This window comes from Anolis carolinensis, chromosome 2 (assembly GCF_035594765.1).
Source record: "Anolis carolinensis isolate JA03-04 chromosome 2, rAnoCar3.1.pri, whole genome shotgun sequence".
Classification (NCBI taxonomy): Eukaryota; Metazoa; Chordata; class Lepidosauria; order Squamata; family Dactyloidae; genus Anolis; species Anolis carolinensis.
This window is the reverse complement of record NC_085842.1, coordinates 189550434-189578122: the sequence shown is the minus strand read 5'-3', so window position 1 is coordinate 189578122 and position 27689 is coordinate 189550434. Positions and strand designations below refer to the sequence as shown.

At 43.0% G+C, this 27689-nt stretch overlaps 2 protein-coding genes across 5 annotated transcripts in view; one reads left to right on the top strand and one right to left on the bottom strand.

Annotated features, from left to right (window-relative positions):
• LOC103277749 (uncharacterized) overlaps window positions 1-18899 on the bottom strand; it is an 84597-nt gene extending 65698 nt beyond the window's left edge. Inside the window, exons 1-3 of one of the 3 annotated variants that reach the window (XR_010003157.1) lie at window positions 18507-18899; window positions 7336-7392; window positions 2841-2878 (exon numbers count right to left, since the gene is read on the bottom strand). Coding sequence is in view for 2 of the 3 variants with exons in the window: in XM_062971368.1 (XP_062827438.1) it covers window positions 2841-2878; window positions 7336-7392; window positions 18507-18686 (275 nt within the window). In the remaining variant the exon portion in view is untranslated. Of the gene's footprint in view, window positions 1-2840; window positions 2879-6045; window positions 6158-7335; window positions 7393-18506 lie in introns of those variants that run through there. The other 2 variants (XM_062971368.1, XM_062971369.1) reach the window with 2 other exon arrangements.
• Window positions 18900-24910: 6011 nt separating this feature from the next.
• Window positions 24911-27689, top strand: part of chd1l (chromodomain helicase DNA binding protein 1 like) — a 49845-nt gene continuing 47066 nt past the window's right edge. For both annotated transcript variants that reach the window (XM_062971356.1, XM_008103849.3), the window contains exon 1: window positions 24911-25088. In XM_062971356.1, the coding sequence (XP_062827426.1) occupies window positions 24992-25088 (97 nt within the window). In that variant the 5' untranslated portion in view covers window positions 24911-24991. The remainder of the gene's footprint in view (window positions 25089-27689) is intronic.

Here is a 27689-nt window from a genome sequence, read left to right as displayed (position 1 = left end):
ACCAATTGTGAAGTCTTTATAACGCTGCCACCAAACGTAAAGGGGATTATTAATGTTGCCACCAATTGTAAAGGAGCTATTAATGCTTGACACCACTTTGGGAAGATGCAGCACCAACGACTTAGAGAGGGGACCTTTTAAATTTTGTTTTTCTTTCTTCTTATTCACTTAGATGATAACACAACTCAGATTATAATACATGTGACAGAGGCTTAGATGTTTGAGGAAAAATAACAAGTTTATTCAGGCACAGAGCTTAATGGTTACACAATAATGTTTCTCCTTAGAGGCACTTTAGTTAACAGTTGCAGTATTAGAATGAGGTGATTCAAACTTCCTAAAATGTCACATTGTTTACTTAAAGCAGGGGTCCCCAAACTAAGGCCCGGGGGCCGGATGCGGCCCTTCAAGGTCATTTACCTGGCCCCCGCCCTCAGTTTTATAATATAATATTTTTATATCATTTTAAATAATATAATATAATGTATATACATATAATATTGATAATATTATAATGTTATACAATATAATACTAATAATACCATATAATAATATTAATTATATGATATATATTACATATAATATTACAGTATAGTGGTATAGTTCAATATAGTAATATATAATGCTAATATTGTGCTATATTAATAATATAATATATTGTATGTACATACAGCTGCTCTGAGTCCCCTTCAGGGTGAGAAGGGTGGGATATAAATGTAATAAATAAATGTAGTAAATGAATAAATAAATAAATAATTTTAGACTTAGGCTCGCCCAAAGTCTGAAATGACTTGAAGGCACAACAATCCTAATTAACTTGACTATCTCATTGGCCAGAAGCAGGCCCACACTTCCCATTGAAATCCTGATAGGTTTATGTTGGTTATAATAGTTTTCATTGTTGTTGTTGTTTTGCACTACAAATAAGACATGTACAGTGTGCATAGGAATTTGTTCTATTTTTCCCCTCCAAATGATAATTCGGCCCCTCCACAGTCTGAACGATTGTGAACCGGCCCTCTGCTTTAAAAGTTTGAGGACCCCTGACTTAAAGTATTTAAAACTTCTCTCTCTACTGCTATTAATCCGCAGTCATTCTGTGATATACAATCACAGATTCTCTGTTCCTTATCAGGACACAGACTACCTTAAATAAGTCACCAAACTTATTTTAAACTGACTCAAAATAAGCAATTGAGCCTCCCCGATTCCTTCAACCTAGGATCAGTCTTCCCTGTGCCTTGTCAGAGCACAGACAGACTGCTTTTTTTTAAAAAAAATCTGCACTTCTCCAACAAAACGGCAGTTGGCTCCGCCTACTTCTCCATGGCAACCAACTTCTGAGTGCAGAGATGCAATAACTGAAATACTGACCCTTTTAAAACTCAAACACACAATTAAACGTAACATCTGTAAACAAAAAAATTCACACTTCATTACAGATGGCTTTACTCTTAATAATACAGGTTGAACATCCCTTATCTGGAATTCTGAAATCCAAAATGCTCCAAAATCTGAAATGAACCATGTGAGTGACTGAGATAGTGACACCTTTAATTTCTGATGGTTCAATTTTGCTTCACACACAAAACTATTTTATAATATTGTATAAACTTATCTGCAAGCTACATGTATAAGTGCACATGGAACTTAAATGAATTTTATGTTAAACTTGGATCTCATTTCCTTATTTTTAGGCATGAAAATTCAGGTATTCCAAAAGCCACCCCATCCCCCTCGAAAAAATCCAAAACATGTTGTAGAAGACGTGTGAGGTTTTTGGGTCATACAGCCCAAAGAACTCACAGTAACACAAAATCCAAAACATTTCTGGTCACATTTTCCTCTGATAAAAGATACCCCATCTGTATAAGATGAATTGGGAAGAAAGAAATGAACTGATATAATGTGACTTGTATATAGTACAAATAGATACATTCTGTTGATAAAAGAAAATTTGGGGTCTGTTGCTCAATAATAAAATTTAGGTTCTCAGAAATTAAGTTAAGTAATGTTATTAGCACTTTAACGATAGGATGGAATTTGGAATGTTTCAGGCATGTAACATAGATAAAGTGGTTTTTTTGTTACAAATCAAGTTGTACTTTTAACAAATGTTTGGATGTTACTTATTATTGCAGGTTTTTTTCTTCCTTTCGCCACTTCTTTAGTTTTTATTATTAAAAATGAAACAAGTAGACAACAGCTCGCACAAAATTGTGTAAACCTGTCATTGTTTCAGTTTTTCTAGCCCACGTTTTTTCAATTTTATGTTACTTTCTCTAGTCCAGGTTTCTAATTTTATTTTCTCTAAAATCTGGCCAAAAGATACATCTCATTTGTTGTGCATATTGAATAATATTTTGTGGAATGCTGACACTTGGTTATGAGTTCTGAATAATATTGCACTTGATAATAATGTTTGTTTCTTTATAATTAATGTAACATTTCAATTAATATGCATTATGTCTTCTATAATATGACTAAAAGTGCTGGCAGAAGGGGCAATCAGAGGAGATCGGTGAAAATATGCTTTAGGTTTTGCCATGCTACATTTGCATGTGGCTAAAGGAAAATGCCCAGATAAGTAGAGCCTTACAACCTTACAACAACACTGCAGTAAACTTCTCAGGCCACAACTACACTACCATATAATTCAGTTTGAACTACATTATAATGTTCAGTGTAGACTCCTACAATGCATTGAACTGCATTGAACTGGATTACATGAGTCAATATTGCCAATGAAATTAATTTGTTTTCTGAAGCTACATTATATGGCAGTGTAGATGAGGTCGCACACTGCCTGGGCCTCTTCAAATTCTAAAACAAACACTTACCGCATGATAAGGGGCACTAAAAAAAGTTGTCCGAAGGCCTGTAAAGAAAAAAAAACAAAGTTTTGCAATTCCACTTGAGCTCCTATTGGCTTCGTTTGAAGTAAATATTGTTATAGGTTGTAGATATAAATAAATAGAAGCTTTACTACAGTTTCTGAACCAAGATATATCCTGCAGTATAATAACGTGTCGTTCAGGCTTGTGTAACAAGTACTAGTATCTTTACTTCAGTTCAAAAGATCAAACAGGGAAACAATAAATACAGCAGTCTCTCGGAATGCACACAAAGAACACAGGGAATAAATAGTCCCTTTAAACAGTCTTTAAATACGCCTCATTTGCCTTATAAATAATCAGGCTTTGGAGAGTTGGCAGCCACTTCCTTTCCTATTTCCAGTCAGCGCTCTGTTTACTCTCCTAGGTGAAAGTGGCAGTTAAAACCGTTTGTCTCAGCAGCAAGCTAGAGACAGTAGCCAATTGGAATTCTGGCTCCTGGCTGGCTCAGCCAATCAGCTATTGACACATACCTTTCCAGTCAACCCATTATATCTTTGATTAGTGCAGTGGCATAAAAACTGCCCCTCCAGGAATTTTGAACTACTATAATTGCTTGTAATTAGATAAACTGGCCAAAGCTTCTGAGTGTTGAGGTCCAAATACATAGAGGGCCATAGATTGTATTCCACTGTGTGTGTGTGCATATTTGCGAGTCCTATATATCTCTATTAATATATATCTATCTAGACATCTATCTATTTATATATAATTATATCTATATAGGACTTGTAGATACAGTAGAGTCTCACTTATCCAACATAAATGGGCCGGCAGAACGTTGGATAAGCAAATATCTTGGATAATAAGGAGGGATTAAGGAAAAGCCTATTAAACATCAAATTATGATTTTACAAATTAAGCATCAAAACATCATGTTATACAACAAATTTGACAGAAAAAGTAGTTCAATACGCAGTAATGCTATGTAGTAATTACTGTATTTACGAATTTAGCACCAAAATATCATGATGTACTGAAAACATTGACTACAAAAATGTGTTGGATAATCCAGAACGTTGGATAAGCAAGTGTTGGATAAGTGAGACTCTACTGTACTTGCAAACATGTGAGGGGAAAATTCATATATATAATTAATGTATGCATATAGGTACACTGAAATCTCTAGATATGTATATGTATATAGGATTTGCAAAGACCTGCAAACATACAAGGGGAAAATTCATATATTAAATTAATGTATTTTTAGAGGGGAAATCTATATATTGTTTACCAGCTTTGGGGCATGCATTTGCCCAAGAAGAAATGCAAGCAAAGCCCCCTAAAAACAACTTTGGCCTCTTTTCTCCTCCCCTTTCTTGCCTCTTTTATTTCTCCCTTTCTCAAACTCTAAAAGTAGTCAGAAAAGGCTTTTTAAAACTTCCCTCCCCCTCCCAAAAACAGCCCTTTTTGTTTCCTTAGGAATAAAAAGAAATACACACCTTCTGTTGCTCCTTTCCCTCCTTCCCTCCCTTTTGACTCAAACCTTCTTGCAGTAATAGTAATAGTAATAATATTAAATCCTGCAAATTTGCAAGAATCCCTCTTTTTCTTCCCCTTCCACTATGCAATCTTTTTCTTCTTCCTGGCTTGTAAGAGGTTCTGTCACTCACTCTCCTTTCACTTTTAAAAAACATTCCCTCCTTGTCCCTCTCTCTCTTAAAAAATAAGATAACTCCTGGCTGGGAGGAGAAGCGGAGAAGGGAGGTTTTGGAAAAGAAAACATACTGTAACCTCCAGGCTTCATTGCCTGGCTTGACCTTGACCCCAATATAAACCGAGGGAGGCTTTTTCAGGCCCCAAAAAGATATTTAAAAACTTGGCTTATCTTCAAGAATATACAGTATAAGCTTTTATAGACCACAGCTCTAGATGAGGCAGCCTAAAAAGTTAGGCATTATTGTTGAATTCAACTTTTCCACCAGCTCTCCATTTCCAAAGAGGTCTCCCATCCAGGCACTGCCCAGTTCTGACCTGCTAGTTTCAGAGATAGGAGTTTCATCAGACACTCTTAAGAAAATTACCTCCAAATTTTCTAAATTTGCTACCACTTCAGAGCCACTTCCACAGCATTTGTTTATATTTGGTGCCTTAGATCCAAATAAATGTTCAGATAATATTTTCACATATTTAGGTGAAGTGCAGAAAAGCCAAAAGGCACCTCAGCAATGGTAAGCTTCCTCCAAGCCTAGGCTTGATGTGAACATAGATGATTTATGGCAGGAACCCTCAAACTGTGGCCCTCTCGCTGTTTTGGCCTCCAACACCAAGAAGGCCTCACCAGCTTGTTCAATGATCAGGAATTCTGGGAGTTGGAGGCCCGAACAGCTGGAATGCCGCAGTTTAAGGATGCCTGGTTTATAGAGAACCAGATATACCAGAGAATCATAGTTTCACTTCACATGATATGATCGAGAACAGCATAAAACCAGTCATTTCATTTTTTTCCTGTTATTAGTGTAGACTAATTTAAACTAGCAGAAACTGATGTCGGGTAGCAATCAGTGCCATATACACAATGTGTAAGTTGACCTCATGTATAAGTTGACAGCATATTTTGATATGAGTTGCAGATAAGTTGATTTTTCCACTGAAATGGGAAAGCACCAGCAAAGGGTCACCCACACCAGCAAATACCGCCCCTCTCCCAAGACTGCCATCTCTCTTTTTCCAACCTTAAGGATTTTTCGCTACACACACTCTTTCTCCCACAGAAACCCACACAAGACGCATATGCATGCACACAATACACACACTCACTCACTCTCATATATATATATGTTTAGATAGAAAGATATATTGCAGGGAAAAAAAGTTGAGGTTGTTTCCAACTTGCAGCAATCATATGTGCTGCATCCGGCACATGGAAAAGGGAAAGATAGAGAAGAGTGCAGGGAGTGAGTGAGAGAAGAGAAGGGGGAATGAGATGCAAAAATGAAACAAAAAGAAAGAAGACCCTTAGAGGTAAATGAGCCACAACTTATTTCCTGGATTCTGGAGTGTTTTATGAAAATTGCCAGGATTTGAGGAGGGGCAGCAAAATGAAAGCAGGGTGCACTGAGGCATGTGGAAAGGTAGATGGTAAGCCCTGTTAAGGAGACATGTAGGAAACAGTGGACAGGAGAAAACACAGCACTTAAAATTCACCTACTGGAAATCGTCTGATGGTGCTAACTAAGGAGCCCCTCCGTTGGTAGCAGGAGAATGTCTATCTTTTTTCAGTCACCCAATGCCTTTTACCATTTCCAGCCAGCCAGTGAGTCCTGTGCAGGAGGCACAGCATACAAAACAGTAAATAACAACAGACCCCCTCCATGAGTCAGCAACAAGCGTTCCAAAAAGGGAAGAGTAACAGCAGCAAAGTTACTCAGTGGAGTAGCAGCAAACAGGAGAGGGAAGACAGTCTCCCACTCAAGGCACCCCAGCAACGCCATATCCTCCTGTTTCCATGAAACGCCCTTGAGTTCTGACTCCTGTTCTGGCTCCTTCCTTAGTTCTAGTGATAGTTTTAATCCTCTTCTTCAGCTCTTGGACAGCAGGATGGCAACAGGAGGCTCTGCAAGCTGGTGGGAACATGTCTTGTGACAGTGGTAACACTCCAGAATAGTCCTCCAGAATCACTCACAGCCCAGGAAGTGGAGGAGAGCTCTACCACCACCACTTCCAAAGCCAGAAGAGGAGGACAAATACAAGGCATCAACAGCCAAGCAGGGGATGGTGGTAGCAGCTACAGCAGCAATAGACAAAGCAAGAGTCAGCCTGGGCAAAGGTGTGGAGTGGAATGATCTTCCACTTAAGTACTCATTTGTAAACCTCCACTCTCACCAGTCCAGATTCTGGTGCAGCACAGGGATTTTGGTACAACGGTAATACTGATGTGCCAAGGAATTCAAAAAGGCTGGAAGCTGCACTACAGCAATGAGAGTACTTCCATGGACAAATGTATAAGCTGACCTAGATTTTTTTGGGTAGATTTGTAGTCAAAATCTTTTCGACTGACATAGTGGTACATGTTATTGTTCATTCTGTTATTTTCAGCAGAATTTAATTATAACTGTGTTTTGCTGGATTGTTTTTCCAATGCAGTTTTTCACACTAGAGTACAAACTAAAGAAGGTTGCCCATTGTTCTAACTCTGAGGTAGTTTTAATATGGATTATTTTGTTAGAATGACAACTACAAGACATTTCTTCTATGTTGGATCACCAGATCTTGGTTTCCTTTCACTTCCTGTAATAAATATTATTTAACAAACTCCCAAGAAACCAAATCCTCGAGTTCAAATCCTCAGGTTCTAAAATATTAATGTTCAAACTATTCAAGTGCAAAAAACAACATGTTGGTTATCTAAAGGGAAATTACTTCACTGAGGACAAAATGATGGATTATAAACATACAAAAGTGCTTTTATGACTACAATATTTAAATAAATTAAACTCACAGTGTTGGCCAGGTGCGCGGCAAGTCGCAGTGTGAAGCCAGAGAGTCGTGGATTCCACTGGAGATAAAGAGAAAACAAGTGTTTGTGAGCCAATGTGTGAGGACAAAGTTGCAAATGAACTCCCATGACATTAAAACTGAGAACAATATTACAACATTTGAGGGGACCAAGACCCCTTCCACACAGCTGAATAAAATCTCACATTAACTGCAATATATGACAGTATGGATTTTAATAACCCAGTTCAAAGCAGATATTGTGGGATTTTTGGGTGTGGAACAATGGCTTTAAATTTCAGGAAAAATTCTACCTGAACATTAGAAAGACCTTCTTAACTGTAAGAACCATAGAATCATAGAGTCATAGAATCATAGAGTTGGAAGAGACCTCGCGGGGCCATCCAGTCCAACCGCCTGCCAAGAAGCAGGAAATCGCATTCAAAGCACTCCTGACAGATGGCCATCCAGCCTCTGCTTAAAAGCCTCCAAAGAAGGAGCCTCAACCAAAGTCTGGGGCAGAGAGTTCCAATGCCGAACAGCTCTCACAGTTAGGAAGTTCTTCCTAATGTTCAGGTGGAATCTCCTCTCCTATAGTTTGAAGTCATTGTTCCGCGTCCTAGTCTCCAGGGCAGCAGAAAACAAGCTTTCTCCCTCCTCCTCATGACTTCCCCTCAAATATTTATACATAGCTATCATGTTTCCTCTCAGCCTTCTCTTCTGCAGGCTAAGCATGCCCAGCTCTTTAAGCCACTCCTCATAGGGCTTGTTCTCCAGACCCCTGATCATTTTAGTCGCCCTCCTCTGGACAATTTCCAGCTTGTCAACAACTCCCTTTCGGTGCCCAGAATTGGACACAGTATTCCAGATGTGGTCTGACCAAGGCAGAATAGAGCGGTAGCATGACTTCCCTGGATCTTGACACTGTACTCCTATTGATGCAGGCCAAAATCCCATTGGCTTTTTTGCCGCCGCATCACATTGTAGGCTCATCTTTAACTTGTTGTCCATGAGGACTCCAAGATCTTTTTCACACATACTGCTGTCGAGCCAGGCATCCCCCATTCTGTATCTTTGCATTTTGTTTTTTCTTCCTAAGTGGAGTATCTTGCATTTGTCCCTGTTGAACTTCATTTTGTTAGTTTCAGCCCATCTCTCTAATCTGTTAAGATCATTTTGGATTCTGCTCCTGTCTTCTTGAGTGTTAGCTATCCCTCCCAGTTTGGTGTCATCTGCAAACTTGATGATCATGCCTTCTAGCCCTTCATCTAAGTCATTAATAAAGATGTTAAACAGAACTGAGCACAGGACAGAACCCTGCGGCACTCCACTCGTGACTTCTTTCCAAGATGAAGAAGACGCATTGGTGAGCATTCCTTGGGTTCATTCACTTAGCCAATTACAGATCCACCTAACCGTAGTTATGCCTAGCTCACATTTTACTACAGTAGACTCTCACTTATCCAATATAAACAGGCCGGCAGAATGTTGGATAAGCGAATATGTTGGATAATATGGAGGAATTAAGGAAAAGCCTATTAAACATCAAATTAGATTATGATTTTACAAATTATGCACTAAAACATCATGTTTTACAACAAATTTGACAGAAAAAGTAGTCCAATAGGCAATAATGCTATGTAGTAACTACTGTATTTATGAATTTAGCACCAAAACATCACAATGTATTGAAAACATTGACTACAAAAACATTGACTACTAAAAGGCAGAATGTGTTGGATAATCCAGAACGTTGGATAAGTGAATGTTGGATAAGTGAGACTCTACTGTAGTTTATTTGCCAGAAGGTCATGAGGGACCTTCTCGAAGGCCTTACTGAAATCCAGATACACTACATCGATGGCGTTCCCCGCATCTACCTAACTCGTAACTCTATTGAAAAAAGAGATCCAATTTGTCTGGCATGATTTGTTTTTAATAAATTTGTGGTGACTATTAGCAATGACAGCATTTCTTTCTAAGTGTTTGCAGACCACTTCCTTAATGAATCTTGCCTGATATTGATGTGAGGCTGACCAGACAGTAATTGTTAGGGTCTTCCTTTTTTCCCTTCTTGAAGATCTTCTTCTTCATTCAACTCAGTCGTTTCCGACTCTTCATGACCTCATGGACCAGTCCACACCAGAGCTCCCTGTCGGCCGACGCCGCCCCCAGTTCCTTCAAGGTCAAGCCAGTCACTTCAAGGATATCGTCCATCCATCCCGCCCTTGGTCGACCTCTCTTCCTTTTTCCTTCCATTTCCCCCAGCATCATGATCTTTTCCAAGCTTTCCTGTATTCTCATGATGTGGCCAAAATACTTCATCTTTGTCTCTAATATCCTTCCCTCCAGTGAGCAGCCGGACATTATTTCCTGGAGGATGGACTGGCTGGATCTTCTCGCGGCACAAGGCACTCTCAGGATTTTCCTCCAGCATCAAAGTTCAAAAGCATCTATCTTCCTTCGCTCAGCCTTCCTTACAGTCCAGCTCTCGCAACCATAGATTACTATAGGGAATACCATTGCTTTAACTATGCGGGCCTTCGTTGACAGTGCAATGTCTCTGCTTTTTACTATTTTATCGAGGTTGGCCATTGCTCTCCTCCCAAGAAGTAGAGGCCTTCTGATTTCCTGGCTGCAGTCTGCATCTGCATCTTAAAGATATGGACCACATTTGTCCTCCTCCAATCTGCTGGGACTTCTCCTGTTCTCCAGGAACTCTCAAAGATGATTGCCAGTGGTTCCGAAATAACTTCCGTTAGTTCCTTCAATACTCTTGGACAATAAGTCTTGGATGTAGTTGATCTGGCCCTGGGAACTTGAATTTGTTTAGAGCGGCCAGGTTTTCATGGACAACTTGGGGCTGGATTTCCCCTAATCCTTCACACACTCCATGTTGCTGAGTTTGAGGCTGGCTTTCTTTTTGTGAGAAGACTGGGGCAAAGAAGGCATTAAGTAGTTCTGCCTTTTCCCTATCCTCTGTCACCATCACTCCATCTTCTCCTTGCAAAAGCCCTATCGCCTTCTTGTTCTTCCTTTTCTTACCGACATAAGCAAAGAAGCCCTTTTTATTATTTTTAATGTCTCTGGCAAGCCTGAGCTCATTTTGCGCTTTAGCCTTGTGAACCTTTTGCCTACAGGAGTTGGTTCTTGGTTTGAATTCTTCTTTGGTGATTTCTCCCTTTTCCACTTCTTGTGCATGTCTCTTTTGAGTCTTAGCCCAGTTAGAAATTCTTTGGACATCTATTCTGGCTTCTTTGCAGCAGTTGTCTTTTTTTTTTCTTTGTTGTCACTGTTTGCATTTGTGCCTTGAATATTTCACTTTTGAAAAACTCCCATCCATCCTTAACTCCCTTGTCTTTTAGTATTGGCATCCATGGAATGCCACTCAATATATCCTTCATTTTTTTGGAAATCAACTCTCCTAAAGTCCAAAATGCAGGTTTGACTTGTCTTAGTTTTGGCCTTCCTTTGTATTGCAAACTGCAGGAGCACATGATCACTTGCCCCTAAGGATCCGACCTGCATTGATCAGGTCTTCCGCTATTCAGCAGTCGAACTCTCTTCCCCAGAGTATGGTGGAGGCGCCTTCTTTGGAGGCTTTTAAACAGGCTGGATGACCATCTATTAGGGATGCTTTGAATGTGATTTTCCTGCTTCTTGGCAGGGGGTTAGACTGGATGGCCCACAAGGTCTCTTCTAACTCTATGATTCTATGATTCTACAGTAATAATATTCACTGTACATGTATTTCATGAGCCTTCTGTCTTATTTGGGAACATATACACCACTATAAGTTCAATTGCCACAAACTTTGCCCTCAGACCGACATAGTTGATTCAGATTAATATGTCTATCTCTTGTAATTTCAGGGATTTCTTAAATGCCCCTATTGCATAGAAGAAGAAGAAAAGTAGAGATGAAGTACAAGATATGACTTCTGAAGTGATAGCCCCTAAAACAATTTATGGTTCAGTTACTGTAGGAGCAGGTCACAGACAAGCTTGGCCTCAAGCTTAACTCTCATGCTGCAATTGAGGAGAATTTTAATTGCTTTGGCAAAGATTACTGATATAATATCACAAACACTTTGGGGAGAGGATTATACTAGCCTACATAAATTTTATTATGTTAACATCCAAGAAATGTAAGTCTGCCCTCCTTCCACACTCTAAGGATAGTCACTGGGTAAATTAATATTTCCTTTGAAAGAAATCCCATTGCTAGAGATGCATTGTTCTCCCAAACCCAGAAATAAATGCTCCAATCTACATTTCACCTAGTATTATCCTCACTTCAGCAGTTAAAATATATTAATCTCTGCCTTCGGGTAGAATTCTGCTTGAGAGGTCCTTCCCTATCTCCCAGATGTGGAAGCAAAATACTGAAGAATAAAAGACCTTTGCTGTAGCACCATTTGATAAATGTCCTACCCTGAGAGACCAGGGCACTGCCTTTGGTTTCTTTCCAGTGACCTAGTCAAAGCCTAGTTTGTTTTTTTTATTAAACTGAGATCCTACAATATGGAGAATTATATAAATCTAAATAAGTAAATATGCTACCAAGTTTGTTTGTTTTTTTTTTTTTTGTCAGGAGCAACTTGAGTCGCTTCTGGAGTGCGAGAATTGGCCGTCTGCAAGGACGTTGCCCAGGGGAAGCCCGGATGTTTTGATGTTTTTACCAACCTTGTGGGAGACTTCTCTCATGTCCCCGCAAGTAGTAAGGTAGACATAAGAAGTTGTCATTGGTATTTTGAGCCTGTCTGATGGAGTAAATTGAACTGAATTTTAACTTTGTAGTTATTTTAGTAGGATTGTATGTTTTTATTTTAGGTTAAGGTAAAGGTTTTCCCTGACATTAAGTTCAGTCGAGTCCAACTCTGGGGGTTGGTGCTAATCTCGATTTCTAAGCCAAAGAGCCGGCGTTATCCATAGACACCTCCAAGGTCATGTGGCCGGCATGACTGCACGGAGCGCCATTACCTTCCTGCTATTGATCTACTCAAATTTGCATGTTTTCAAAATGTTAGCTTGGCAGAAATTGGGGCTAACAGTGGGAGCTCACCCCACTCCCCGGATTTGAACTGACAACCTTTCAGTCAGCAAGTTCAGCTCAGTGGTTTAACCCGCTGCGCCAAAATGATGGTCAATTTTGCTGTATAGTTCTCCTTTTTGCCAATTGAATGTTTTGCCTTATGTTGGAAAGTGCCCTGAGTTCTCTTAGGGAGATAGGGCAGTATATAAATAAAGTTTTACTTTAACTTACTAACTTGCATGAGAACAGCTTGCAAAAGCATGCATTTCTCCGCCTTTAAATATTGGAACGCAAACAGAAACTGAATTTAAATCCCTACTTTGCTATGACGCTGAATGACTCAAAGCTAACCATATGTGAAAGTGAATACAGAATACCGGTGGACAGTCAGTTTAAGTTTTGGGGGGGGGGGGGGGAGCAAACATGTGCATTATTTCATTGCCAAAGAAAAGCTCTATCACTGCCCTGAGCCCATCAGTACTGTGTACATGAAAACACACCTGAATACACTGTACTTTCCCGTTCAGTTAGCCAGCCTATTTCCTGGTTGTTGCAGGAAAAGCAGTGTCTTAGCACCAATTTACCATCTAAAAATGATATGTAGTAACTGAGATGAAGGGGAAGGGTTCAGGCATTCCTCTGAACTGATTCATTTGAGTGGCAGCTGAGATACCAACACACAGATGCAGTTTCATGTTATGCATCCTACAATACAGGGCAAGACATCTGCAGGCACCTGATACCCAAGCGGTGAGCAACTCTTTTTCTCAAGGCAGACTTCAAACTGCAAGCAACGTTTCTTATTTATACTTCAAGGTGCCGCATATTACAACAGCACACAAGGTGTCATAATAAAAGCAGCACAATTAGATTGTTATCTTTCTTTTGCAGTTAACTACAGCAGTTGTGCAAGATCTCATGTTTGGGTCAGGTTGTAGACCTAGAAAATTCTGACATCCCCTTCCCCTTGCTGTTAAACTCTAACAGTAACTTCAGAAAACCCTGTCTGCTTACCCCTGTTAGGAAGATCAATTTGGAAAGATTTAAATGAGGGGGTAAAGGCAGATGGCAACCCTAACTAAAACCTCAATTGCCCTAACACAGTGGTGCTCCAGGTGTTTTGGGCTTCAGCTCCCACCACTGTTTTAGCTTTTAGTTAGGATTTTCATCTGCATCCCCCCCCCCTCATTTAAATCTTTCCAAATTGGTCTTCCCATCTCCTGGAATGCATGCCCATAATTACATTCTCCTGACCATGTGAACAAAGAAAACTTCCTAGGACCCTTGGTCCTGTAAAGATTTCCCCTTCACTAATGAGTGAGTGCTGTTGTGATAGGACTCTTATCTCGGTTTTTGGATCTATTCTTTTTCTCTCTCATCCTCGTGCTCCACTGAAAGATAGTAGACTTGAAGTGCTTACCTTTCACCTAATCTTTTCCTTAATTAGTCAGGATGCAAGCTCGCTATATGTGTGTGTGTGTGTGTGTGTGTGTATACAGCCCTTAGCAGGCCTGTAGCCAGGATTTTTATTGGGGGGGGGGGGGGGGGCTGAGTCTGAGTGAGAAAGGATCTACCCTAGCAAACCTTTTGTATCATTATCCCAATACCCCCATGCATATGGGATATATTGAGCATGGTGATCAGATCATGATATGAATAAACATAACAGTTTAAATAAGGAGCCCCGGTGGCGAACTGTGTTAAAGCACTGAGCTGGAGACCGAAAGTTCCCAGGTTCAAACCCTGGGAGCGGCGTGAGCGGCCACTGTTAGCTCCAGCTCCTGCCAACCTAGCAGTTCGAAAACATGCCAATGTGAGTAGATCAATAGGTACCGCTCCGGTGGAAAGGTAACAGCGCTCCATGCAGTCATGCCAGCCACATGACCTTGGAGGTGTCTACGGACATCACCGGCTCTCCGGCTTAGAAATGGAGATGAGCACCAACCCCCAGAGTCAGACATGACTGGACTTAACGTCAGGGGAAACCTTTACCTTTACTTTAACAGTTTAAATAATAGCAGTAAGGCCTTCTCGCGGACCACCTTCAGAATTTGGGGGGAGGGAGGCTGAAGCCCCTCAAGCCCCCCCCCCCCCTACATGCCTGGCCCTTAGTAAACTTTTTAAAGTTTATAACTGGAAACTGCCTGCTTTGTTTGCTTTTGAGTCAGCTTCAGCCCACACCGACTTTGCTCAATAGAAGTCTAGTTCCTAACAGTTTCAGCTTTATTTTTTCCCCTCAAAAAGGATTAACTTTCTGGAAAAATTCCAATTTCCCAGCATTTAAAATTGCCCTTTCTATCAGCTTCTTTCTCTGGTAAGTGATCATCACTTTGTTAAGCTCACAACCATAGCCTGTTCTGTGCACTCCTGACAATATAAGCTCAGTATCACAAAGCAAGCTTCATAATAGCACAAACAGATGGCCTTTGTCCAGGCAAAATACCTTTGACAAGCGGAGTTATTTGTTTTACTATTCCCCCTGCCTTTCTATTACAAAACCAAAGGATCAACTTCTGCCTCTGAATTGTCTACTTTTATTTAGTTCCTCAACAGCTTGCAATTGAAGCCATTCTTCCAAAATTTCACATCTCTGCCATCAGCAAACCTATTTCTGGAGAAATATCTTCACTTCAAACCAATGCAAATTACATTGTTAATGTATAGCAAATTAGGAATAAATCCTCTTTGATCTTACAAATGATATAGTGATCACCTTTGCCAAACCAGCAGCAACCATCATTTATTTCTTAAGCTGGATCTACACTGCCATGTTATCCTTGAAGTGACTAGCTTGACCTTGAATGAATAAACAACAACATTGCCATATGTAACAAAGTTGAAAGATTTTCTGTTCCTGGTTTGAAAGTGTTATTTCCTGTTTAATTGTTTGATAATTACTTTGAAATTAGTTGTTATACTGCAGAAACTTAGTTTTTGTGGCTGCCACAAACTATGTTGAATTGGTTGAAACTCGATGAGATATTCATTGAAAAACTATAACAAAATGTGCTGCAGGATGTACCACAAAAATGAAGTATTTACAGTTTAATCAACTTCTTCACTGTTTGGTACTGTTCCATTATCAGGGCAGACTCCAAAAGGGAACCGAGACAGAGAAGGATAGTCCATTTTATTAGTTGGGGGAAGTTAAAGGAGGAAAACCATATTCCCCGTTTTTGCCGGTTCTTCCCCCTCCCAACTTCCCATTTCATAAACGAGGGTTGTGTCCACGATGGTGACATGGGTTGGGGGAATAACAGGAAAGAAAGGGAAAATGGATTTACTCCTTCAAACCCCTCATCCCCCCAATAAAATGGACTATCCATCTCTGTTTGGCGCCTCAACCATGGAACAGTACCCCTTGTTTTTAGGATAGAGCCAATTAGGAAATGACATTTAGAACCCGGGAACAAAAATCATGTTACATAGTGTTGATATATTTGACTTGCATTTTGTATTATAGTAATAATATGTGCTGTTTTGTATGCCGGCCCGAGTCCCTTTGGGAGATGGTGGCGGGATATAAATAAAGTTATTTATTTATTTATTTATTATAGTGTAATATATAGCAAATTAGCAACAAACCCTCTTAGATCTTACAAACGCTCAGGTGGCCACCTCACTTTGCCAAACTAGCAGCAACTGGTATTTACTTCTTAGGCAGGGTCTGCAGTACCATATAATCCATTTTCAAAATGCAGATGAACTGCATCATATACTGTTTTAATATTTGTATATTTGGATATTTTAAATTGTATTGTAATGCTTTTAATGTTAGCCGCCTTTGAGTCTCCTGGTACTGTTCCATAATCCGAGTGGACTCCAAACGGGGGCCTAGACAGAGAAGGATAGTTCATGGGGGGAAGTTGAAGGAGGAAAACCATTTCCCCTGTTTTTGCTGGTTATCCTTCCCATTTCTTATGTCATAAATGTTTCGATGATAGCAACATGGGTGGGGTGGGGGGATTAACAGGAACACAGGGGGAAAGGGTTTAACTCCTTCAACACACACCCCCACCCAATAAAATGGTCTCTTCTTCTCTGTCTAGGCCCCCTTGTGGCCTCTGCCCGGATAATGGAACAGTACCAATTATTATTATTATTATTATTATTATTATTATTATTATTAATAGAGCTGACAGCTGGCACAACAAAACATTGCATAGAAAGTTCCTTGACAAAATTGAAGGAAAAGCTAATAAGGAGAAGACCTGGCTATGGCTCACAAATGGGACCCTGAAGAAGGAGACAGAAGGCCTGATCCTTGCAGCCCAGGAGCAAGCCATCAGAACAAATGCAATTAAAGCCAAGATTGAAAAATCAGCTGATGACCCAAAATGCAGACTGTGCAAGGAAACCAAGGAAACCATTGACCATATCCTCAGCTGCTGTAAGAAAATCGCACAGGCAGATTACAAACAGAGGCACAACTATGTGGCCCAAATGATTCATTGGAACTTATGCCTCAAGTACCACCTCCCAGCAGCAAAGATCTGGTGGGATCACAAACCTGAAAAAGTATTGGAAAATGAGCATGCAAAGATACTGTGGGACTTCGGAATCCAGACTGACAAAGTTCTGGAACACAACACACAAGACATCACAGTTGTGGAAAAGAAAAAGGTTTGGATCATTGATGTTGCCATCCCAGGTGACAGTTGCATTGAGGAAAAACAACAGGAAAAACTCAGCCGCTATCAGGACCTCAAGATTGAACTGCAAAGACTCTGGCAGAAACCAGTGCAGGTGGTCCCGGTGGTGATTGGCACATTAGCGGCGTTCCAAAAGATCTCAGCTGGCATTTGGAAACAACAGACATTAACAAAATCACGATCTGCCAACTGCGAAAGGCCACCCTTCTGGGATCTGCGTACATCATCCGAAAATACATCACACAGTCCTAAACAATTGGGAAGTGTTCGACTTGTCATTTTATGATACGAAATCCAGCATATCTATCTTGTTTGCTGTGTCATACAATAATAATAATAATAATAATAATAATAAAATACACATAATAAAAGTGAAAATATGTATGTCTGTATGTGGCATGGGTTCCGGCCTCCACAAACTGGCTATAGTTCCCAGTACTGAGGAGCCACCAAGTCACTCTCTCCCAGGACACAGCAGGTTACAGCGAGCACATCCCAGTGTTCCTTTCTCTTTACATTTGCATGACCCCGCCCACTACCTCTCCCTTAACCCTTTCCTACTCTTTCCTATGGCACACAACAAACAGAGGAATTGATCAGCAACTGAACATTCTAGAGAGATTTGGGGAGAATTCACCATGATTTATGGGAGTTGTAGGGACTGGGATGTATAGTTCACTACAATCTTAGCGCACTCTGAACCCCATTAACAGTGGATCTGGAACTAACTTGGCCCACAGACCCAACATGGCCAAATTTGCATACTGATGGGGTCTGGGGGTGATTGACCTTGGCATCTGGGAGTTAATAGTTCACCCATATTCAGAGAATACTGCACCCAACAAATGACGGATCTGGACCAAATTTGGCACACAGACCCAACATGGCCAACTGTGACTACTAGTGGAGTTTTGGGAGGGTTGAGTCAAGATTTTTGGGAATTGTAATTCACCCACATCCTTATGCATTTCCTAATTTATAAAAAAACAAAAGCAGAGACTGCGTTTTTTATTAAGAAATAGCATAACATAAATTACCTCACATCCAAAAACAAACAAGGCCTTTTTCAAATAACCCAGGCATCTCCGGGTACCCAAGCTAGTATATCCAGTTCACTGCGGTTAATCTGCATTCTGAAACTAGATTATATTGGAGTGCAGATTCAACTTTTGTGTTTGCAAGGTAATAGCCAAATGGGCACTTTTTTGACTGGAGACAAAATGAGGCGACAGTATTCACAATAATTCTCAAATGCTTTGAGATAAAGGAGATACGTTTTGGTTTCGGTCGCCTCAAACCAAGCGTAACAAGCCACAGGACACAGCCCACCATTCCGCTGTGAAAGCGAAATTGAAATTGACTAAAACGGAACCTGGAAATGCCCCGTCTCCCTTGCACCCCCAACATCCGCGGCTCAGTTGAGGCGCGCCTCGAATGCCCGCCCGCCCGCCCCCGTCCCCGTCCCCGTCCCCGTCCGGCCCCTCTTTACCGCGTCGGCGGGCGGCCCCTTCTGGGCAGCCTGGGTCTGGCCGGGCTCCCGCCGGTGGAAAGTTTTGCCCGACGCCCCCGTGGACCTCCGCACGAAGCCCAGGAAAAAGGCCAGCGCCAGTGCCGTTCCCCACGCCGTCCAGAGCAGCAGGCAGCAGCCCCCCTCCTCCGCTTCCATCATGGCCTCAGAGCAGTGGACACCGCCAAGCGCGCCTCCGGGCCTCTCTTAGCGCCTCCCGCTTCGCCGTGTGTTAGCCCTCCAGAGGCGGGGCCTGCTCTGGCCTGACCTCACAGCGGCCGAGGCGAGGAGGAGGAGGAAGTGGTGGCAGCTCCTGAGGGGAAGAGACGTTACGTTGGTTTGTCCCCCTGGCGCACAATGAGGCGCGGGGGGGGGGGGGGGGCTGCCGCTGAGGCGCTCGGGGGCGGCGCGTGCCGAAGAGCGCGCGCGTGCTACAGGTGCGCAGCCAGCCGGCCCCTCCTTACCCGCTCCTTCTTCCCAATTAAAGGAACCTTCTTTTGTGGTGCTGATGAAAACGCTCAGGCACCTCTCTATAGACGGGGCAGTGTGGGAGGGCGCGTGCAGCCAGCCCCCCACACATACACACATATCGTTTTCCACAGGGGTTGTATGCCCCTAACCTAGGCATGGGCAAACTTCGTCCCTCCAGGTGCTTTGGACTTCTATCTCCTGTTAGGAATTGTGGGAGTTGAAGTCCAAAACACCTGGAGGACCCAAGTTTGCCCGTGCCTGCCCTACTCCAACGAATAAATACAGTAGAGCCTCACTTACCCAAGCTAAATGGGCCGGCAGAACCTTGGATAAGCGAATAGCTTGGATAATAAGGAGGGATTAAGGAAAAGCCTATTAAACATCAATTTAGGTTATGATTTTACAAATTAAGCACCAAAACATCATATTATATAAAAAAGGTAGTTCAATATGCAGATGGATCCCCCTCGATGGATTGTCACCTTGCCGTGGTGAGGGGGCTTGCGTGTTCCGATGAACCTGTGGGCGCAACCACTGGAGTCATGCACTCCCAGAGGTGGCCGTAGGGGAGGTTCCAGACCAAGCAAAATCCAAAGACCCAAAGACCTCAATGGCGGAGCAGGCGGATGATAACATGATACATGTTACAACGGCTGTGAAGGCGGAAGAAGGCTGCAACAGATTGAGAAGCCACTCTCGTTGTGTTAACCACACCACTGCTGGGACCTCATTCTGTGAAAACTGTGTGTTGACCAGCCGTGCACCGACCTCCACACATTAAAAAAAAAATCACACACAGGCATGAAAAATAAAAACAAATCAAAAAAGTCCCATGGCGATCAGTGTGTGGCAACGGGGGCAGGACTGTGAAATCTGGAAGCCCCTAGTCACAGACTGGCACCTGGACAGTGAATATGGACTCAGCCGCTGTACCTCAAGGACCAAGGCAGTTGAGTAGTCCGGCAGCTGTATCCATGACTGAGCAGCCCTTTTTAGGATCCGCTCTGATCACCCCACATGGGGAAGGGGCTAGAAAAGGTGCCCTAAACATAGTCTGCCTCTCTTACCCTGACTGGACTGCCACATCCAGAGGGGTCACCACTCTGCAGCCAAAAAAGAGAAATGAACTTTGGAACATGGAATATACGGACACTGTTGGATAACACTGACAGCGAACGCCCCAAACGCAGGACTGCTATCATTGCAAGGGAGCTGGGACGCTTTAACATCGACATAGCAGAGCAGGAGAGGGACAGCTGAAGGAAGAAAAAGGAGGCTGCACCTTCTTCTGGAAGGAACTGCCTGAAGAAGAGCGAAGAATACACGGAGTTGGCTTTGCTATCAGAAATGACCTGGTGAAGCACCTGACTGAGGCACCCACTGGCATCAATGAACGAGACTCAACCCTCCGAATTAACCTTGCCAAAAACCAACAGGCAACCATCATATGTGCCTATGCACCAACTCTAGATGCTGACAAAGACATCAAGAAAAATTCTTATTGTCAGCTGGACACCATCCTATCGGAGATACCTAAGAAGGACAAAATCATCCTCCTGGGGGACTTTAATGCAAGAGTCAGACGGGACTCCGACCTGTGGCCAGTGAACATAGGAAAAGACGGGGTTGGAAACAGCAACTCGAATGGCATCTTGCTTCTCACCAAATGTGGAGAGCACAACCTTGTCATCACCAACACACTTTTCCACCAGAAAAACAAGCTCAAGACATCATGGAAGCACCCCCGGTCAAAGCATTGGCACCTCTTGGACTATGTTATTACATGTGCCAGAGACGTGTGCTTCTCACAAGAGCCATGACAGATGCCGATGACTGCTGGACAGACCACAGGTTAATCCGATCCATGATGGCTATCAAGATTGTCCCCAAATGCAGACTCCAAGGAAGAAAAACAAGGCGCAAAATGAACACCCAAGCCCTTCAGGAGCCCTCCGAACGAGCCCTTCTCCAAACAACACTCAAGGATCATCTACCCACAGAACACCCCAAAAATGTTGAGGAGCATTGGAACAAACTGAAGACCTCCATCATCATAGCCTGCGAAGAAACCATTGGATACCAAACTAAGAAACATGAAGACTGGTTTGACGATAACGACAAAGAGATCCAACAGCTAATTGATAACAAAAGGAAAGCCTTCCAAACATGGCAGAGAGACACCAGCTGTGCTGCCAAGAAAAAGTTCTATGCCAGTGCAAACGCTGAGGTCCAACGAAGGACCAGAGAACTCAAGAACATCTGGTGGACAAAGAAGGCTGAAGAAATCCAACACTTTGCAGACACCCATGATGCTCAGGGATTTTTCAAAGCCACAAAGATAATCTACGGACCAAGAAACCATGGCCTACAGCCATCATCAGATGGAACCAAACTTCTGAAGGACAAAACATCAATTGCACTACGTTGGAAAGAGCACTACCAGAACCTGCTGAATCGTAGCTCCAATGTGGCCGAAGAGGCCCTCTCACAAATCCTGTAACAACAAACCAGGGATGAGCTTGCAGCACTGCCTAGTTTGGAAGAAGTCAGCAATGCCATCAGCCAACAAAAAAACAAGAAAGCCAGCGGACTTGATGGGATTCCTGCTGAAATCTTCAAAGAGGGTGGACCTGAGCTGATACAACAACTCCACCAGTTCATTGAAAAAGTGTGGGTGACTGAGAAAATCCCAGCAGACTTCAAGGATGCCACCATCATCACCCTTTTCAAGAAAGGGGATAGAGCAGACTGTGTCACGCCCTGGGCAACGGAGCACTAAGAACCGAACACAGAGGCCAATAACTATCTAATATCTTTATTAAGGAAATATGTAAGAATAATAAAAACAAGTAGGAAATATAGTCCAATAAAAGACCTTTCAGGAAAGTTCAGAAATAGTCCAAAATTATATTGTCCAATATTTTATATTAGAGTCCAAAGTTGTAGATCCAAACCGAAATACACTCTATTTGCAAGCAATAGAGTGGGGAAACATCCAAATTCTTTTCAAGGTTCAAAGTAAGTTCACAGCAAGGGTAGAAACAAAGCTTGATGCTAGATGCAGGGTCCAAGGCTGGAAACAGGGCAAGATTTTTCTTGAATACTTGGCTAGACAAGGCAAGGCAAGGAACTGGAGTTGCGGACTTTGCGAAGTCCACACTAGGCTGGAAACACGAAATCACTCCTGAAGCTGCTCTGTTGACTCCGCACGGAACCTACCGTGCCAGGCACATTTAACTGGGTCTCGTTTTCCTGCAAGGCAGGTGTCCAGCGTTCTCTTTCCCTAGAAAACAGGAAACGAAACACAGCTCTCTCCAGATGTGAGACTCCCTAGATTTTCCCAGGGGAACATGGCTAATTAGTGTCTTGTTTAGCTGCAAGTCTCAAACTCCTCCGAACCTGCTCCTTCTCCCCCCTGCCCGCAGCATAGGACTGTCTCCTAGCAAAAGGGGGTGCGAGCTGCTCAAGGTCTGTTTTGATGGGTTCTTGGGCAAAAACATCAACATCAGGCATCTGGAAAAATTCCGACTCTTGCTGAGCCGGCGAAACCCCCATGTTTTCATCTTCATCAGCCACGGTGGCACTGGGAGCAGGACTACAAGGCCCATGAGGCATTACAGACTGCGGGAACTATCGCGATATCTCCCTTCTAACCGCTGGGAAAATTCTCGCAAGAATCCTTGCAAACCGCCTTCTCCCTGTTTCAGAAGACACCCTCCCAGAACGGCTTCAGTCCCTCCAGAGGAACAGTGGACATGATCTTCACTGCACGACAGCTCCAAGAAAAATGCAGGGAACAAAACCAACCTCTGTACATGGCATTCATTGACCTTGCAAAGGCTTCGACACAGTGAATTGCAGCGCTCTCTGAACCATCCTCCAAAAAATCGGGTGCCCTGACAAATTTGTGAACATCCTGCGGCTCCTCCATGATGACATGATGGCAACAGCCTTGGACAGCAACGGCTCCCAAAGTGACCCATTTAAGGTGAAATCAGGTGTCAAGCAAGGATGTGTTATTGCCCCTACCTCATTTTCCATCTTCATCGCTATGATACTTCACCTTGTTGATGGGAAGCTTCCCACCGGTGTGGAAATCATGTATCGGACAGATGGCAAGCTATTTAACCTCAGCCGACTGAGAGCCAAAACCAAGGTCACCACAACATCTGTTATAGAACTCCAATATGCCGATGACAACGTAGTCTGTGCGCACTCAGAAGAAGACCTACAAGCCAATCTAAACACCTTCGCAGAAGCATACGAGAAGCCTCTCATTGAACATTGAGAAAACCAAAGTGCTCTTCCAACAGGCCCCAGCTAATCCCTCTGCAAAGCCAGGAATAAACTTAATGGTGTAACATTAGAAAACGTTGATCATTAGCACTACCTTAGCAGCCACCTCTCCACAAAAGTCAACATCCACATTGAAATACAACACTGCCTGAATGAAGCAGAGAGTGTTTGATGATCGGGACATCCGTAGAGATACCAAGGTGCTTGTTTATAAAGCCATTGTCCTCCCAACCCTGCTCTACGCCTGCGAAACATGGACGGTCTACAGACGTCATACTCAACTCCTAGAGCGTTTCCATCAGCGTTGCCTTAGAAAAATCCTGCAAATCTCTTGGGAAGACAGGCGGACAAATGTCAGCGTGCTGGAAGAAGCAAAGACCACCAGCACTGAAGCGATGCTCCTACGCCATCAACTCCGCTGGACTGGCCACGTTGTCTGAATACCCAATCACTGTCTCCCAAAGCAGTGACTCTACTCCCAACTCAAGAATGGGAAACGTAATGTTGGTGGGCAGGAAAAGAGATTTAAAGATGGGCTTAAAGCCAACCTTAAAAACTGTGGCATAGACACTGAGAACTGGGAAGCCCTGGCCCTTGAGCGCTCTAATTGGAGGTCAGCTGTGACCAGCAGTGCTGCGGAGTTCGAAGAGACACGAATGTAGGGTTTAAGGAAGAAACGTGCCAAGAGGAAGGCCCGTCATACCAACCCTGACCGGGACCGCCTTCCACCTGGAAACCGATGTCCTCACTGTGGTAGAACATGCGGATCAAGAATAGGTCTCTTCAGCCACCTACGGACATCCCCAAGATAACAGAAATGGAAGATAATTGTCCCCGAACTACAAGAGATCGCCTAAGTAAGTAAGTAAGGACTGGATGGCCCCAGGGGTTTCTGCTATTATTATTACAAAAGCTGGGCGGCCATCTGTTGAGGGGCTTTGGTTGTGTTTTTCCTGCATGGCAGAAGGGACTTGGACTGAATGGCCCTGAAGGTTAGTTAAGTTTATGTTGGTTAAAATTGTTCTTAATTCTAAATATTGTATTGTTCTTTCTTTCTTTACTTTTTTTCCAGTGTGAATTAGTTCACACAAACACTCTCCATCGATCTGCCACGCCTGGCCCGTGCCTGATATATTTACATGATATATAATGTATAATATATAAAAAGGGTTTCACAGCTGAAGAAAATTGAGAACCCCTGGTATAAGGTATATGTGAAACATATCCTTATTTGGAGTCTTTAAAACAGGCTGGATGGCCATCTGTCAGTACACTGATTGTGCTTTTCCAGCATGGCTGGTGGTTGGGACTGGATGGCCCAAATGGTCTCTTCCAACTCTATGAATCCAGCCCACTATGTCATTTTACCTGGTCCACAGGACACCACAATTTAAGAGGAATACTGACATAAAATGATCAAAGGCTGAAAACCACGGAGCCCTTCAGCTGCTGAAGCGCCATACTCTGGAATCCTACGAACTCCCAATTCCCAAAAGGAAAAGACGCGGGAAAAGCGCGGCGGCAGGAACTGGCCGTCGCAATCCTGGCCAATCACAAAGAGGCGCTTCTGCCCATCAGCCAATGGGCGCGACCCTATTTCTTTCCTCCCGGAAGCCGCTTTAGAGAATCGAGGGACCTTGTAGAAGCGAGCGGGGCTGGATCTGGTGTCGCCTTAAGGGTCGCTCGATGCACAGGAAGGGATGTCCCTCTTCTTCCGGGCCGTGTCCGATAAAAGCAAATCCAGGGAGGCAGGAGCAGGGGTTGAGGAAGCCCATTTAAACCGATGGGGTCTGACCGGTAAGTGAGGCTGGGTCTCAAAACAGATATTACGCAAATAAACAACTACACCAGTAAATCAGGCCGGGTATTTTATAGACCATGGCTGCATCTACGTTGTAGAATTTGATGCCATTTCCAATGTCATGGCTGAATGTTATGGAATCCTGGGATTTGTAGTTTGATGAAGCCCTAGCATTTATTGGCAGAGAAGCTAAAGACCCTGTCAAACTATAACTCACATGGTTGCATAGAATTCAGCCATGACACTTGAAGTGGAGTCAAATTGCCTTAATTCTAAGGCCCATTCTATACTGCTATATAAAATCCATATTATTTGCTTTAAACTGGATTATGGGACAGTGTAGACTCAGGCCCCATTTACAATCTATCTATATATATCATAAAAGTGAAATCGGAGTATGTATCAGCGTTTTGATTGGCCTGGTGGAATATGTGCTCGCGTTTTGATTGACCGCCACTATCCCAGGCCACTGAGACCAACAGGAATGACGGATCTGCACCAAACTTGGCACACTTCATCCCCACGATGCACTTTATGACCTGCTGCCATTTGGGGGAGGATGGACCACAGATGATGGGATTTGCAGTACTTTCAAACACTTCCCACAGACTACTGCAATGCCCACCAATGATAGAAATGGACCAAACTTGGCACACAGAACTCCTGTCAACCCCTTTACATCCTGATGTATATTGGGGCAGGATGGACCAAGGATGATGGAATTTGCAGTACCTTCCCTCACTTCTTGAGACCACAGCAACTGCCACAAATCACATAACTGAACCAAACCAGGCACACATATCCCAAATGACACACTTCACATGCTGCAGCAGTTTGACGGAGGGTGGACCAAGGATTATGGGATTTGCAGTACATTCATCCAATTCACCTCCCACAAACCACTGTGATGCCCATGAATGACAAAACTGTATCAAACTTGACACGCAGGTGCAGGGTAGCCCACTTTACATCCTGGTGCAGTTTGGGGGAAGAGGGACCGTGGATGAGGGGACTTACAATATCTTCAGTCACTTCCTGGGACTACTGTGACCCTCACCAATGACTGATCAAGACCAAACTTGGCACATAGAGCCACCATGGCCCACTCTACATCTTGGTGAGATTTGAAAGAGCTTGGACCTTGGATGATGGGACTTGCAGTATATTCATTCACTTCCTGAGACCACTGTCACCCCCATCAATGTCTCATCAAGACCAAACTTCAAACAGAAAACACCCATGACTCACTCTACACCCAGGTGCAGTTTGGAGGATGATGGACCATGCACGATGGGACTTCCAATACCTTCACTCACTTCCTGAGAGCACCGCGACCCACACAAATGACTGATCAAGACCAAACATGGTACATGGAGCCCTCATGACCTATTCTACATACTGGCTCTGTTTGGAGGGGGATGGACACTGGACGATGGGACTTGCATATGGGAGTTGGAGCTCACCCGCACCCACTGAACCCAGCTGACATTGGATATAGGCTACACTTGGAACACAGGCAAACAATGCCTTTCTCAAATGACCCGGGCATCGCCGGGTCTCCAAGCTAGTGCTATATAAAATCCAGATTATCTGCTTTGAACAAGATTATATAGCAGTGTAGACCCATATAACCCAATTCAAAACAAATAATCTGGATTATATCGCAGTGCAGACTCATAATCCAGTTCAAGGCAGATAATCTGGATTTTATGCTTTGATAATCTGGATTATTAAAAGGTTAAACCCTTGTGCTGGCAGGACTGATAAGTTGAAGGTCAGGTTTCTGACCTGAAGGTGTAGATGCACATTTGGAGTAATGGTCCACACATCCCTTAACTCTAGAAGCAAAAGGACAAACACCTTCCTGCCTATTGTGTTCCTATATGCTTTTACCTAAAGACTTATCTATTCTAAAAGCCCCTTGCCTAAAATTACCTGCTAAAAAGCAAGATACATCCGTTTCCCTCAGGTTGCCTAAAAGCCCCTTAAATCTACTGATGCACAAATCCTAAAACCAACTGAATGTTACTGAAGTTGAGTTTGGGAATTTGCAGAGACTGATCACCCATCCTTGCTATGCATGGCCTTCTTTCCTGCATTTTGGGAATGTGGGACAGCTACAAACTTTCCTGTCTCTAATTTTAATATGTCTTATTTACCCAGAGCATCCTTTTTTTTATAATACTTTTTATTGGTATTTTACAGTGAATTGTGGGGAGGGGAATGTGGGGGAAAGGGTAAGACTCACGTAAGTGGGGGAGGGCATACGGGGATGAGAGGGGGAGGCAGAGGGGATGGGAAGGGGATATGAGAGGGGGGCTAGGTGGATGGGGAGAGGGGGAGGTGAAGGGTAAATATGGGAGGGGGGGAGGACCCTAACCTAGGGGGTAGGATAGGGGGGAGGGTTGGGTATGTGACTTCCAATCAGCTAGCTTCCATCTTCGAACGCATATAATTTCTTCATTTAATCATTCATTGAAGATATTCTTCCAGAGGTGACCAGTTCGTTTCTCTCATTGGTCTTCCTGTAGTTTTTTTGATCAGAAAGGTTAGTCTGTCCATGCTTTTAATTTCCATTAGTTTCTCCAGCCACAAAT